This window comes from Serinus canaria, chromosome 2, assembly GCF_022539315.1.
Source record: "Serinus canaria isolate serCan28SL12 chromosome 2, serCan2020, whole genome shotgun sequence".
NCBI lineage: Eukaryota > Metazoa > Chordata > Aves > Passeriformes > Fringillidae > Serinus > Serinus canaria.
Window position 1 is genome coordinate 119,828,936 of NC_066315.1, and position 15,757 is coordinate 119,844,692.

General features: G+C 43.6%; 1 protein-coding gene across 1 annotated transcript; it reads right to left on the reverse strand.

Annotated features, from left to right (window-relative positions):
- Window positions 1-18: 18 nt before the first annotated feature.
- Window positions 19-9,198, reverse strand: SBSPON (somatomedin B and thrombospondin type 1 domain containing). The gene is made up of 5 exons (XM_009086032.4): window positions 8,982-9,198; window positions 2,446-2,640; window positions 1,789-1,879; window positions 810-986; window positions 19-162 (listed from the first exon to the last, which is right to left on the reverse strand). The coding sequence occupies exons 1-5, from the start codon at window positions 9,196-9,198 to the stop codon at window positions 45-47; spliced, it is 798 nt and encodes a 265-aa protein (XP_009084280.1). The 3' UTR covers window positions 19-44.
- Between the last annotated feature and the right edge of the window lie 6,559 nt (window positions 9,199-15,757).

Genomic DNA, 15,757 nt, shown 5'->3' on the forward strand with positions numbered 1-15,757 from the left:
TTTTCTTAGTCTTTTTGTTGCAATTTTAAAGGTCTTTTAAACATTTATGTAAAAATAAAACTATGCACCAGGGGACAGGAACAGTGTTCCAGTTGCCGGATCTTTCTCCAGGTTCCTTGGCACTGAGAGTTGCCAGTTGCTTCCCAGTGTAAAATTTTATCTCTGAAATGAGAATAAATATGAAATTAGAAGAGTAAAGCTGTGTATTTAGTGTTACTGGATTGTGCTGTATAAAATCTCAGAGGATTTAATCATGTAAGACTTTAGTTAACTCATCTAGCTCTTTAAATGCTTTCTGGAGTAGACATTGTATTCCTAAGTGGAATATCCAGGATGGTGGGTTGAGCAGCTGATTGTACAGGTATTAAGTAATATGCATATTAATAAAAGTATGGGTCAAATAAAAATCAGTTCTGAATAATAAATATCTACTTTCACAATTACTTTTCTAAAAACCAGGCATATATGCTTGAGGGGAGTACCAATCCACCACTGTTAAATCTACAATCAGATTTGGACTATGGCAGGATATACCCTTTTTAAATAAAAGTGCCCACAGCTATAAGAAGTCCTCTTCCACTACACAAATTCCATCACTTCTTCACAATAGTGAATAAAGCATTAAACTCTTCTATTGAAATGACTTCCCATTTTATCTAGGTTTTAAAAGCAATTTCTGTGAGAAGCGAAAGGATAAAACCTTCTGAGCTCTACAAACTATTTGAGCCGTTCTATTTCTTAGGTACAATAAATGCAGCTTTTAATGAGATCCTGAGAAGTCTGAACTCCCGTGCTGGGTTCTGGCTCACCTGTGTGCGTTGTGGCCATCTCCGGAGCAGCGCAGCGTGGCCGTGCTCATGGCCGGCGGCTGGCAGGCGACGCACACGGTGTGTCCCTCACGCAGGTACTGCATCCAGCGCGCGTACGGGCGCGTCTCCAGAGCACAGTGCTGGGAAAGAGATTCCGTCCTGAACTCCACGCAGTATCTGCTCAGGAGGAAAAGCACCAAGTATGAGAGATCAAGCATGAGCTAAGTAGGCACTTTGAATGGACTGGTAAGGGTGGTGCAAGTTAGACATCATCGTTGCAAACAAATCTCCTTCTGACCCTAACCCAATCATGGATTCTTAAAAACATTATGCAAACTATTTCTCATTCTATGCCCCAGTCCAGTGTTTTTTGTTTAATCTCACTTTCTGGCAGTGTTCTGTATTCCTAAATTATTTTGAAAAACAGATCTCAGTAACCCATATTTTTTCTTCTATGCTGCTGAAAGAAAATGGAAAAGAGACTAAGAATATCAATGAGTTTTATTGTTCTAGGAAAAATAGCACAGGACAAAACATTATGAGCATTACAGACCCAGTAATAGCCTAATTTAAACTCCATTAACTTCATTACCATCTCTACTGGTAACTAAACAAAATTTCTTACTGCTTGTGTCAAACAGTTAAAAAAAAAAAAGTCTCTTGAGACCAATCCCATTCAGCCCACATTGTTCAGAGACCTACATCTAATTTCTCAGACTTAGGATACATTCAGCTTTGTTTTAGCATTGTATACTGCTGGCTTTTAAAAGCAGTTATCAAATCTGCCATGATCCCAACGTCTAATTCATGACAACTAGCAAGTAATAAACAATATCTAGAACATGCAAATAAACTACAGGAGACAAAACCAGTACAAGCTATAGCTTATTGTTTAATGATTGCAAATTTACATTTTTCTCTGTAGACAGCTGTCTTCTACTGAACAAGATGACCCACATACATATGATAAATAGATTACCCTGCTGCTTCTTTGTCTGAAGGCCAGAGAGAAGATGCTGCTTGTCTTTTTCTTTCTTTACCATATTCAGACGTAGTTATGAAAGCAGGGACTGAGGAAAAAAACAGTTATGGTAAAACAGCAAGGCACAGCTGAGTCATATTTCAATTACTGTAACAGTGGGTGAATGAATCAGGAGCTTGTGGATGGCGATGCTGGCTCACTTTATTGAAAAAGTGATAAAATGTTGACAACACTGGACCTCAACCCCATTCCCTACAGCTAAGCTCTCTTTATTCAGAAAGAAAAAATCTAATAATGCATGCCATCTAGCCAGTGAGGAAATAGGATGTAGTGGAATCCCACAAGGAGTACTGTTTCCTGTTTCATACTGAATTTGTGTTCTAACTTTGCACAGAGATAATTTGATACTTAGATTCAGCTGAAGGAATGCACACAGCTTAATTTTTTGCTTAACAGAAATTAGGAAAAGCTAGAGTAGAAAAACAAATTATTGAATAAAAATCAATATGACAGTAGAAAGTAAAGTTCTAAATTATAATCTTAACCAGCTAACTGCAGATAGATGCATGGTTTTTTGCTGTTCATGGACATGAGTAAAATTTATGATGGCTGTGATGGACACAATATACAGCAGAGAGATGAAATTGAGAATACCATGTTCATGGCCACAGTCCTCCCCCTGGTGAGTCAGGTATTCCAGGCAGCCAGCCTTTTCCTCCAGAGCTGGACATGGTTCCCCACCATTTTTAGGTTCCTGTTGCACATAGCGCCTACGGACACGCAGCCCAGGATGACATTGTTCTGCACAGCCACTCCAATGACTCCACTCTCCCACAACACAGGGAATAGCTGCAAAACAGTATTAAAACATTATTAGTGGTCAGGACTTCTGTTTTATCCTAATTGCTCTCAAAAGCTTGAGATAAGGTTATACTGAAGAGCTTTTTGTTTGGTTTGGGATTTTTTACTTTCTCTTTTCTAATTTTATTTATATGGGTTTGAATGCTCCTCCAGGATTTGGCACACTCAAATTGAAAATTCAAACCTACCTGCAATGCTTGGCTCCCTATTCCATCCCTTGTCCACAAAGAAACATCCCCTCATCCAAACCTTTCACTACAGCTGGGGAGCTCTTCTGTACCCTCTTCTGAAGCATAAAGCATTAGCTTCAAAGGAGACCAGCTCATGGATTACCTACACCAGACTGGTCTAACACTCCTTGGCAGCTCCTACACCCCTACATTTTGTTTAAAGGCTGGAACATTTAACAGCTGCATGCTTGATTCCCTTCAGATCAATTTCTAACTCCTTTTTCTTCAACACTGAACTGTATCCACTGCCACAGCTTTGCTTCCCTGTTTTAACACAGGTCCTGCTCATTTCCAACTACAGAACAGTCCACTGGATATTTGAATTTCAGTCCTCATGGATCACAAACTTCCCCTGAACAGTCAAAAATTTTGGGGAAAGTATCATTATTTCTAAAGTAAACTTTGAATCACAAGAAACTGCATTTCCCTCAGGCAAGGAAGAAAAGGTTTGGCAGTGTCATTCCCAGAATACAAAAATAGGTGATGGATACATTATTCCTGAGTGAAAAACTACACAACACAGTAGTCTTCACTTTATTTTTCCATTAAAACAATATGGAACTGTAAAGAACACACAGCCATTTTACATCTCCATGAAACTGCTTTCCTGAGCCTCATCTCCAGGAACACCAAGTCCCCGTTTTTGAAAACTGTATAACCTAAAATTTTTCCCTTTCCCTAGCAGTTAGAATGAATACTACAGCTTTTCAAAGCTTCACTGCAGGCTGAGCCCTGAGGGGCTGGATTAAGATGATCTCTGGATGCTCACTGATGGAACAAACAAAACCCCTCTACCTGGGAACTTCAAATCTGCACAGCCGTGGCAGGAGGAGCCATGAAAGAGCAGATAAGAAAAATGTCTCACACATGGGTATCCATCAAGTAGAAGAATTCTCTGAGGATAAGCAAACATTTCCCTACACAAGTTGTCCTCAATTTGTGGCCTACAAGGACATTTAATCTGACTGATACATTCCCAGTATCCTTTTTTCCTGGAGGCCACCTGGTAGGTGCTCCAGGTTAGAGAACAGTACAAAATACAAAATATCATCAATAAGTGGGCTATCTTAAACTGGTTCTGGATTGTTCTGGGTCATGCTTCTCATTATCTCGTTAAATAAAACTTTTTATTTCCCAGATGTACTCTTTTTCATTAGCTTGTCATGGAACATATCACATGCTTTCAACTTTTTTTCCACATTTCCGGATTACAATTTAAATCCCCAAGAAGCTTTACAGTTTAACCACAAGTCACATCCTTGTATCAGTGTTGTAGGAAAGTGATGGGACCAAACTAGTATTTCAGGAAAATAGTTTATGTCCGCTGGGATTCTGCCGGTACAAGACACTGGGAAGGAAGAATAGAATATGATAACCTCCTTGGGGCTTGTGACTCTTCTCATAAGACATAGAAATTGCAGTGTTTGCTCTGTCATTACATCTCTAATTTCTTGGACTACTACCAATATCATAAGGCAGATAAAACCTCTAAAACCTCTGAAAGAGGCTACTTGGCAGATGTCCTTAGCACTTCACTAAAATTCCCTTCCTCTGTTCTCACTGTGCTGTGCACCAGCTGTTCTGACCAAACTTGCCCACTTTTGAGTGCCTTGACAGCACCAGGTGTATTGTGGCTGATGATGCTGCATCCCACACCCTAAGGAATTCCACTGAAACGAAATCACAAGGCTGCCCCGGGTATTGGGCCACCAGTTGTCCATCCTGCTCAACAATTAATATTCTCTGGTGTTTTCCTCTACTTACTGATGAACACCTTCCCAGACAGCTAAATATGATTTGTAGAACAGTGCTGGACAATCACAGAAAAAAACCCCTTTCATACATGCAGACACCTGACACTGTACCACCAAGCACTGCTCTCAGACACATCCAGTACCCCAAAGTACATGACACAACCTCTGTGGCTGTGAAGGCACCACACTGACATGATGCAGTACAGCCCTCAGACTGTTAGTTCCAAGAATTGTGAACTAGAAAAGAAAACCAGTGATATCCAGCTTGGACTCCAGCATGGGATAGCCAGGAGAAGTGCTAAATGCAGTATGTGTAGTGGGATAGAGTATGGGTAAATGAAGGTGGTATAGAAGGTAATCTTATCCCCCAATGAGTTGCAGCTGGACCAATTACTAAATATTAGAAGCAGGCCTGATCTTAACAGGCCACACCTGTAGGCAGTAAGAACAAGTGGTATAAAAGAGTGGATTGGTGGGATCTGGAGTCAGAGGACTGCTGCAAGGACCAGGAACAGTCAGCGCTTAGAGGAGCTGCCTACAAGAAACACTGAGGAGGTATAAAGCCCTGGCAATAGGAAATCCTTGCACTATAATGACGTTAGAACTTATGCTAAGACAACAAGTATGGACCTCACAGGCTTTGCCACCTGGCTGCATGGTCAAAACACAGTCCTTAACTCCACTTGATTTATGGTACAAGCACAGACTTCAACGCCTGATCACACATCTTAGTTCTACCCAAGTACCCAAAGGACAGTAAGTGTCCATCCAGCCTGTTACCTCATCTATTGATTCTCTTACAAGCTGGCTGTATGAATGACCTACATAAATAAGAATTTCCACAGAACTTTAATCCCATATTAGCACCTTGACATGCAGATAACATCGTCTAACATCAAATTTTCCATCAAGAAACTCCCAAAGGGACTGAGTAAGTGCATAACAAAGCGATGACTTCATGTCTTACTGGAATCAAATTAAGCCAACAGTTAAATATTGGTCATCTGCAGAAATACATGGTCATTTTATGGTTATCAAGATTTAGAAGAAGAAGGATGAATTGCCCTAGTCATGTGGAAAAATAGGAATATTGGGTTGCTAGAATGGAATTTAAGCAGTGGGATAATAATGTCGCTCTTGCAGTCAGTATCCAAAAACTATTAAGGGACAGTGGATCGATTTTGTGCCTTGTTGGAAAGATGTCAAATTCCACAGCATGACAGAGACTGGGTCCATGAGCTGACATAAAAGGAATGGTGCCATCTCTTGACACACGAAAAGAAGCATCAGGGACCCATAGCTACATCTTTAGTTGTGTTAACACAAAGATGTTAAATAATGATTCACTGAAACAATGAGGAGGATGCAAGTCAAAGGAAACTGAAGGAAGGGATTTGTTCTCAGGTATCTACCAAAATATGGAAGCCAATGCAATACGTGAAATTAAAAAAAAAAAAATCACAGAAAAATTACATTGCTATCTTATGAAAGACAGTTTGAGTAGCCAAAACTTTGGTTCTGTCTTCCGTTTGCAGCACTATGAAACACAGATCCTTATTTCTGAGTGGAACTCTATTTAATTTTTTCCTATCTCTGGAAAAGGAAAACAAGGATTGTAATATGTTCATCATAAAACATATATTGTAATTTATAAGGATTTCTAGATTTTCTCAGTGTAACCACTGATTCAGATAGTGAGCTGATTCCTTTCTCAGGCTTTCTCACTGGACAATAGTTCCTATTTAAAATACTATGTACAAAAATATTCTTTCTTGAAAAATATTCTTCATTTATTCAAAAATATTCTTCAGTGTTAGAACTCTAAAGAAGTTTATTTTAAAACTCTTGAAAACTCTTGGGTTCAGCAGTCCATGAACTTCTGCTGAGCTATCTATTTATAAAGTACCAAACCTACAATGATTTTTAGACATGACAGAATTTAACCCTGCCACTGGCAGCTTTAGCATGTTCATTCTTTTAAAGGTTTCTTTCATTTTGGAGCATTGTTTTTGCATGATTCCTAACATTTGTCGCATCCTAACATCTCTTGATTACTTACACTTGAGGCACTTTACACTTTTCCCAGAGGATGAAACGTCATTTCTGCAGGTGCTGAAATCGTGAGTTGTGAACAGGTTGACAAACAAGCAGTAGCATGAGAACCATTGATCCCCTTTCTTCACATTTCTATTTTGAAGTTTTGAACTATACATTCAAAACAGTGTAGTATGCCACTGAACACCCCTGGTGTCATTAAACACTTAGATTTTAGCAAGACTCAATGGGAAGACTCCAATATCCAATAGGAAGAAAAAAGACTCTAAAGTTTTCATCCATACTTGTGTAAATTCATACAAACTTCCGCTGGAACTATTCCGAATTTCTGTTTATACAGAATACAAGGTAATGACTACTTGCCATAGAGAGTATACATCACAATTTGCCTTGAAAAGAACAACTTTTGTAAATTTAGAATTTTGGATGTGTGAATTCTAGGACCACCTTACCAGGGTGCCAAAATTCTGCCCTCCCATGCTACACCCATGAAAGCAAAATGTTCTGTTCCCTCTGCATTGGTGCTCGCACACCTGGGCAGTGAGGCAGTGCAGAGAGTCAAACCAGGCAGAAACAGCCAATAGAAAAAACAGAAATACTTCTCTGTGTGTTTAGCTCCCTGAACTGGGCCACCAAAGACTGGCAAATTCCAGTTCTGGTGCAGGAGAGGCAGTGAGACAGGGAGGCTCCACTGAGACTCCATCTTCCTTACCGGATCTAGGGCATGCACCACCCAAACAGGGCGCAAGCCTGGTGTGCTTACATTGTAGACATACAATACCTTTTGAAGCAATCACCACTGAGCCTGAGACAAAAAATATCATCTTGATAACAGCAGGGCATCATCAGGTGCCAGAAATCACCCCAGAAGTCATGGTAATGAAAGTGCTTAAACTAGAACTTCTCAAGCACAATCTTAAGTTTCTTTTTGAAGGATTTCAGCTCTGTTTTCATGCTAACAGTATGCATCTTTAGCAGCTCTCTCCGTTTATGCTTGAATATTAAGAATCATTTGATTTGCTGAAAAGATGCAATATGCTGTGGCTGTATGACAAGCATCTTGCCAGTTCTCCCCCTACTGACTCTCCTGAATGAAAGAACAATCTATTTTAAAAATGCTAATTTCAAAAATGCTACCTTCTGTCTTACTTTGTGGTGCATTTTTTCCCTTCGGTTACTCTGAGATTATTTAGCTGCGAGAGAGCTGAACATGCTCCTTCTAGAGACCTGGGGTCATAATTCTGCTCTGCTGAGTTCTTCTGTACAGTTTTACATCCCTTAGGATGGGTCTACACCATCTAAGAATTGTACTCCCTCTTCTCAATCCGGGCAGATGTAAGCCAACTTGGGTCCCAAAGCTATGTGGCTATGTCAGCATGGCACTGAGCCTGCTAAATACACCCTAATTAGCAGGACTGTGCAGCAGAGGCTCATGACTTTTTGGCTGTAGGCTGGCATGCATCCAGCCAGCTGGAAAGAGACATTAAGCTGACCGAGTACTAGTACTGCACCTGCAAAGCAAGGTCTGTGTGCTGCATCCCAGGCACAGAGAGGTCTTCAAATTGTGAAGACTGCAAAGGGTAGAAATCCCACAGAAAGAGGTACTGTGAATACCTACAAAGCAGACACTCAGTTTGGTAGAACTGGGCTACTTTTCCCTCCTCGTCATTGTTCACTGGGAGGCTTTGCCATTCCCCGAGGGCTGGCAGGGGACCCTCTCACTTATGCTCCTATGCTTATTTTAAAGCCTTTGCCTTCACAGTAAATTCCTGCGGATTCATGCTCCTAGACAAAACCTCACCGTGGGGCTTCCCCAATTATTTCATTGATATTTGTTTGTCAGGATGTGAGGAATCAGCTGAGAAACACAGGCGGTACTAAATTAATCTCCCTGCTGTCTCTGCAATCGGACATCCCCCCTGCAGTCAGTCTGTGTTTGGGACTTGACTGAGTGAAAAGTAACATAATATCTTAGAGGTAAAATAACTTAAAACTGTCACTGTGCTACACCTGATCCGGAAACCTTTTCTCTCTACAGGGAGAAAACTGTCTCCCTTCCTGAGCCTGCCGCTGCCCTGGCGTTGCCCCAGCCTGGTGCCTGCGATGGGAAGGGAGGAATCTGCCCCTCTCGCAGCCCCGAGCCCCTGCCCGCACGAACGCAGGGAAACCTCCATGCCGCGAAGCCCCGGCGGGCAGCTCCCGGACGCGGGGAGAGGGCTGGGGCCGCGGGATCCCGCCGGCCGCCCTCCACCGCAACCCCCTCACCAGGGCCGGGGGCGGACACACCTACCCGGGCACGCCTGGCCGTGGTCGTGGCAGCAGTCCCCGGCTCGCCGGCAGCCTGCGTCGCAGTAACAGGTCCCGTAGCCACCTCCCTCCCTCCATCCCTCGCCGACGCAGGCGGCATCCCGGCCCTGGCAGCACCTTCCCTGGCAGCTGCCCCCGGCCCCGCTCCCGGCCCACAGCAGCCCCAGCCACAGGGCTCCTGATAGCGCCGTGCCGCCCATCACCGCCACACCGACCGCCGCCGCGCCGCCCCGACGTGCGGGCCCTGCCACCGCTGTGCGCTGCGGCCGCCGCCAGCCCTCGGCGGAGCAGAGCAGAGCGGGCCGGGCGGGGCGGGCGCCCGGCGGGGGCGGGGGGCGGCCAGCGCGGCCCTGCCCGGTAGGGCAGCAGCACAGCTGCCGCGGCAAAGCTTAGGGGTGCGGGGGCAGCGGCAGCTGGGGCGGGTACGTGTTCCCGGGGGTGCCCTGCCAGGTGGTGGGTGTTTCCCGCGGGATCCGCATGGCAGGACAGCTGGCGATGTCCCACACCGCGATGTTCTCTATCGGGATGTCCTGCAGAGCAGAAACCATGTCCCAACACTGCAGGACTCCCGCAGGTTTATGACCCTGGTAGTGATGTCCTGCACAGGGATGGCCCTCACACCACGGCCCACACTGCTATGTCCCACTGCAGGGACTTCCAACTGAAGCAGCAAGTTGGTATTAAGGTTGTAGAGAAGGCTTGTTCTTCTCTGTCACCCTAGCGTCCAGCACCGCCTGCAGTGGGGGCACTATCCTGGGTGGCGCTACCCTGGACACTGCCTAAAGAGACTGCCCTACGCTATGACAGCAGCGGCTCCTTGTGACAGACAATACTTGCAGCAACAATCAGCACAAACAAGAGAGCGGACTCCAGCCGAGAGCACAGTCAGACTCACTTACTCCTAAGGAATCCCACAGCTGAAGACCAAGACTATTGAAGTACATCAGTTTATAACGAGCAAGGGACACACGGGACGAGTCAGCCTCTGGGCGAATATGAGCACAGAGGGGAGTGGGATGCAAACAAATGATATTGGAAATAAACCAATGGGGATACATTGAGGGAAGGGCCCTGGCCCTTGAGCCAATCACTCGACGCTCTGGCTAGAAGTTTCTAGAGGGATGGGAGGGAGCGCCGAGTGACGGACAGGGCACCGGGGAGGGATTAGAGATAGGATACATGGGTTGTCATGGGGATTTGGGAGGAGTAAGGATGACAGGCAGCATGGAGGAGGGTGGAGTGAACTAAGGCCAAACCATTATAAACTGAGGGGGAAACAGAAGAGTCCAACACAACACAACACACAGTGATGACTTTCGGTGTCCTCCCCATACGGTGTCTCCCACATGTTGACAACCTTTACAGCAATGTCCCTGTCAGTAGTGTCCCACACTCAGTGACCCCCCACAGCAATGCCTCACGTGGTGATGTCCGTCCCACACAGCCAAGTCCTGTGCAGCAGCCGTGTCTGACGCTCTGTGATGAGCCACAGAGCAATGTCCTTCACAGTGGTGGCACACAGCCGTGTCCTGTGCAGCAGCAGTGTCCCGTACTCTGTCCTGAGCCACAGAGCAATGTCCTTCACAGTGGTGGCACACAGCCGTGTCCTGTGCAGCAGCAGTGTTCCGTGCTCTGTGATGAGCCACAGAGCAATGTCCTTCACAGTGGTGGCACACAGCCGTGTCCTGTGCAGCAGCAGTGTCCCGTACTCTGTCCTGAGCCACAGAGCAATGTCCTTCACAGTGGTGGCACACAGCCGTGTCCTGTGCAGCAGCAGTGTCCCGTACTCTGTCCTGAGCCACAGAGCAATGTCCTTCACAGTGGTGGCACACAGCCGTGTCCTGTGCAGCAGCAGTGTTCCGTGCTCTGTGATGAGCCACAGAGCAATGTCCTTCACAGTGGTGGCACACAGCCGTGTCCTGCACAGGACCGATTGGCATGGCAATGTCCCAGCCAGCAGTGTCCTTCACAGCTGTGAATGGCCCAGCCACGCCGTGTACAGTGGGGACTCACATCACAGTGACCCACAAAGCTGTTCCAGCGCATCCCCAGCCATGTCCACACAGCCCCGTGGGTGGGAACAGCCTGGTGCCACTAGCCATGGTTTACTGGTACAGGCACTTTCTCATTTCAGGGCATGTCCCACACAGCATTTGTGTGTGTTACGTTTTTCATTTTTGTTCTTTCTCTCTTTTTTTTTTTTTTAATCTGTTTCCAGAACAAACAAAACAAGCTGTACTTGCAGGTGCACAAGAAAAGCGAGGTTGATTCCCAAGTAACTTCTTAGTAACAAGAGGTTGGGATTCTGGTTTTCAGTTCACTTCAGTGCTAAGTGGTTTTCAGGATTAATGGAACCTGATAATTTTAGCCAAAAGTCAAATCCCAAAAGTAAGTAGTGAGGTGACTGCAAAAATATGTTAGCTTTGCACACTTCAATTTGCAGATAGCTACTAAAGCAAGAGACATCTGGTCTCCCGAAGCTGCCTACGAGGGGAGGTAACAGTTTATTATATTATCTACTACATGTGGGTACTTGGACCCCCTGAGACAGCTCCGGCCAGACAGAGTTTAATTTCTTCTAGCCATCAAATATTACTGTTATGTTAAAATGTTGTTTAAATCCCTGAGGATTGGGTCTGATCTGTTATCCAGTGTGCCACAAATGAATTTGCTGGCATTCTGCCAGCCTAAAACTTGAACTCCTGAATAGCAAATGTTGGGGGAGTTCCTGGGGTGAGTGAGAGGAGAACAAGACTTGCAACCTGCCTTGGTAAAAGCAATGTGAAAGAAGGAATGCCTCTTGATGTTTTCCTTTCCTTTATTGTATTCCTGTGCTTCACCTGAAAGGCAAAATATTATCAAATAGTAGTAGAAACTACCTTTGTAGGTGGATAAATCGTGTGCAGAGTACTTATGCTGAAAGGATGAGTCAATAAAACTTGGATGAGTCCAGAACAGGTCAAAGAGGGGCTGTCTCTTAGTGGATATGTTTATAGAAAAAACAAGAAAATATGTCCACATAGTCTAGCAAAAGGAAACAGAATACAAATGAAAAATGTTATCATTTCTACTGGACATAGTAAAGCAGATTCTTCAGAGCAACCAGGAAAAAAGGAATCTTAATTAAAGGAGAGAACAAGCTCACCCAGTTTGTTCCAGCAAAGACTTTGTGTTTTTTTTCTTTTAGTGATTTTCTTTCTATTAGGAGTAGCACTAGGTAACTAAGAAGGACAAAGAAAAACAGTGATGTGCTCTTGGCAGTGACTCAGCATAGAAAAACTTACAGGCAATTCCATCAAAAACAGGCAAAGATTTCTTTCCAGTCTGACATGAGATGGTCCACAGAAAGTAGGTGTTGCTCAGTACCTGCTGTTGGTTATCTTTGTGTCGTGCAAATGACTTTACAAGAAATGCAGAGATTTAAAATGCACGTGTAGGTAAGCTTAGGGAACATGCAGAGTCCTTGCTCTTTCTTGTAAGCCACAGAGGAGCATTGCATGGAGCAGAGGTCATCAGGCATCTGTTCCACATGTGCACTTCATGCCAAAATACTTCTTAATCCCAGAGGTGAGGAGAAATCTAAGGGCTGTATTGTAGTTGTCTCAAAAACAGGTGTTACTGTTGGCTCTGAGATTTTGAAAACCATGGTCAAGCTCAAGTTGTCAGCCATTTTTCTCTCCATTTCTTCCCTATTTTAGCTTTGGAATCTCTAAACTCAGATTCCCAAACTAAAGAGGGGAAAAGAAACCAAGACAGTGAAGATTATTTTTCAACTAATTTTTCAAACATGTATACGGTTCCAGTGAGTTTTGTTCCATTGTTTTATTTCCAATCCAAGTGTCCCTATTGCCTTACATGGAGTTCTCCCTGGTTTAAAATATCACAAATACAAAACTGAGCCAAGTATGTTCCAACAGTAAATTAGAATGAGAACTGGTCTCTGTTATTTACCATGCTTACCAGTATTATTATTTACCGTGATTGTTTATGCTTTCTTTATATAAAGAATGTAAAGCAGAGCCAAGTTTACTCTCCATCTATTCCTGTGGCACACATCTACCCATAACAGTAGGTAGAAGACTGAAAGCACCTGCAAGTGGGAAAAGCTTCAGACTAGGTACAAAATATGTGTTTGATAGTAAAATACCTTTCTTATTTTCTCAAGTTGAACTTACAACTGCAGTTATTCTGAGTACCTGATGTAAGGTCTATTCAAGTAAACTTCAAAGTCTCTTTTCAAATATATTATCTGCCAGCCAGCAGCATTCCACATGACCACACCTCCTCACGAGCAAACTCTCTGGAAGGTCCAAACTTGCACAAATAGAGCTAATTTTTCTTTGCTGCTAGGTCAATCCAATGACATCAAACTGAGAGGACTTCAGAAATCCCGCAGGGCATTTCTTTTTCTTTCAGACTCATGTTTGCACACAGCTTTATTTATTTGAGAGAAATACCCTTCCGAAATCAACCTGCTTGCATTTTATATTGAGACAACATGGTGACTGATGTAACTACAAAGGCTACAGGCTGTCTCTATCCTGCTACACAGGGCCAGGCTCTCCAAGAGCCCCACAGTCAGCTACAACTTGATTTGTCATAGGAGGCCCTTGTTCCCATTGTTCTGGAAAAGTGGACTTTCTCCTGATAAGAAATAATCCCTGCTGAGGTAGATAACCAAATCATGGTATTTGCTAGTGTAGCTGACAGCTTAAAGCAATAGCAACATTTTGTGTGTAAGAGAAATGAGGAGTATTTTGTCTTCACTAATGATCAACCAGTATAGAAACACAGCAGAGGATGCTTGAAAGAGAATTTCTATAGTTTCATGTCCCATGATGTTATACAGAAATCATGATGCTGTTTCAATGACTAGGTTGAGCTGTTCTCCATTCAATCACTCTTAAGAGGACAGGCTAAATACTTGGCTGTATTTGAGGGAGGTCATTTGCTGTGCATCCACTTTGCCTTGGCAGTCCTGTCAGACACAAGCCTGTCATGGGTCATTAGGAGATGCATTGGCTTGCTGCATCTCAATTACAACCACTGATTTTGGTTGGGGTTGGTAATGATGCACAAAATTGCTTGAATTGGAGAAGTTAATGGAAATATAGAAGAACTATCTATCAGAATATATCCAGCTGATTTTTAAAGGCCTTCATCCTCCCTGTTAAGTTATTGAAGAAATGTCCAAGTATTATGATGAACACAGAGCTGCTGTTGAACTTCCATGCAGAAAAAGTCAGGCAAATCTCTTTGTCCAGCCTAAGTGTGTTAGGACTGGAAGACATCCTTGTTCTGTCTTTTCCCCTGAATTTCTCATTTTCAGATTCAGGGAGCCAAAAGGAAATGGAGCACCTGAGCCAGCATGAGGAAGAAGAGGTAACCCAGGGCAGAAGGCTGCAGAACTGTCTCCAGCAGCAGCAATTAAAGATGGTTCAGCTGGTGCACATGGTAGAACATTCCCCTTGCTCTATCAAGCTACAACTACATCTATGGCATTAATAAGTACATTTTCTTATGTTAGTTTCTATTTCATCTTAATTCTAAATGCTGTATAATCTAAAAGTGTTAATGATGTTCCAATTTTCATTTGTCTTAGTAATTTTGAGAACAATATTCCCCCGGGGGTCACTCGCAAGGGAACATGCTGAGTACCTGGTTGTATTTGGAGAACCAATGATGTGTTTTTAAACTCCTGATCCTGGAAAGTCAGCCTGTTATTCAGACAATCTGTTCTGGTTCTTCAGGCCAAATAGGACACTGCTTTCAAAGGCTTTGCTGAGATATGAAGGCATCTATTCATTAAGTGTAAGGAACACAGTCCACTTGACTCCTGTTTGTTAGCTATCTTCCTGCAGGGTTTCCCAGGTAGTTTTACACTTTAAAGGCACATGATCAGCCAGAGTAAGAGAGGGTGGCAGTTTAACACTTTCCGAAACAGACCTGCCTCTAACCAAATAAGCATCCCAGGATGTTATTCCACACATTTTCCTGTTTCCCCTACTTTGGGGTTATTTTCTTTAGTATTTACAGACCTCCTCTTTTCTGCAACTATGACTAAATAAATTATTTTCCTTCCCAATGAAGGAATAGTTATTATTGTTTTAAAGACAGGATAAAAAGATACTGACAGATCAGGGCACCTATCCAGCAAAACACTTAAGCACTTGCATAACCCAAGGCACATAATAACATCTCCATAGGACTGCTCACTTGTTCCAGGTTGTGCAATCTTGAAGGATTTACTGAGCTGGGGCCTCCCCATGTGCCGGAGGGCTCCGAGGCTCTGCTGCCTCTCTCTCAGCTGCAACCACCAGCCTCTCGTCTCCATGCACTACCTCTGAGCAGCCACGCTATTCTGCCAGACCTAGAGCAAACATTAGCCCTGATTTGCACCCAGTCAGCTCCTTTTTGGTCAGTATAGAAAGCCAGAGAGTTGACTATCTCATCCTTAAATTCACTATTAAAATTCATGCAAAAAAATAGCTAAGACTGCTTATTTCTCATTATATCCAGATCTGATTTTTCCCAGCTGTTTAAAACTATAATCAGTATTAGCATAGTCCAAAACTCAGTCAGTTTCTTTCTTTCTCAATTATCACATCCAGTGGCAAAGATTCTTCATCTTGGAGTTACTGGATGATTTTGATGATAGTGCAGAGAATGCAGCTCCCATTCCTGAAGCTGATGAACATGCTCTTTTAGCAGGAATAAACACACATTTCTGTCAATGAAGAAAGCAGGAATAACTAGGAG

Excerpts from the sequence above, each read along its gene's own strand:
- SBSPON (XM_009086032.4), bottom strand. The coding sequence starts at position 9,198 with ATGGGCGGCACGGCGCTATCAGGAGCCCTGTGGCTGGGGCTGCTGTGG. Across the intron at positions 1,880-2,445 it reads GGACTGTGGCCATGAACATG|TCCCTGCTTTCATAACTACG; the intron begins GTATTCTCAATT and ends TTTTTTCCTCAG. Across the intron at positions 163-809 it reads GATGGCCACAACGCACACAG|AGATAAAATTTTACACTGGG; the intron begins GTGAGCCAGAAC and ends TTCTCATTTCAG.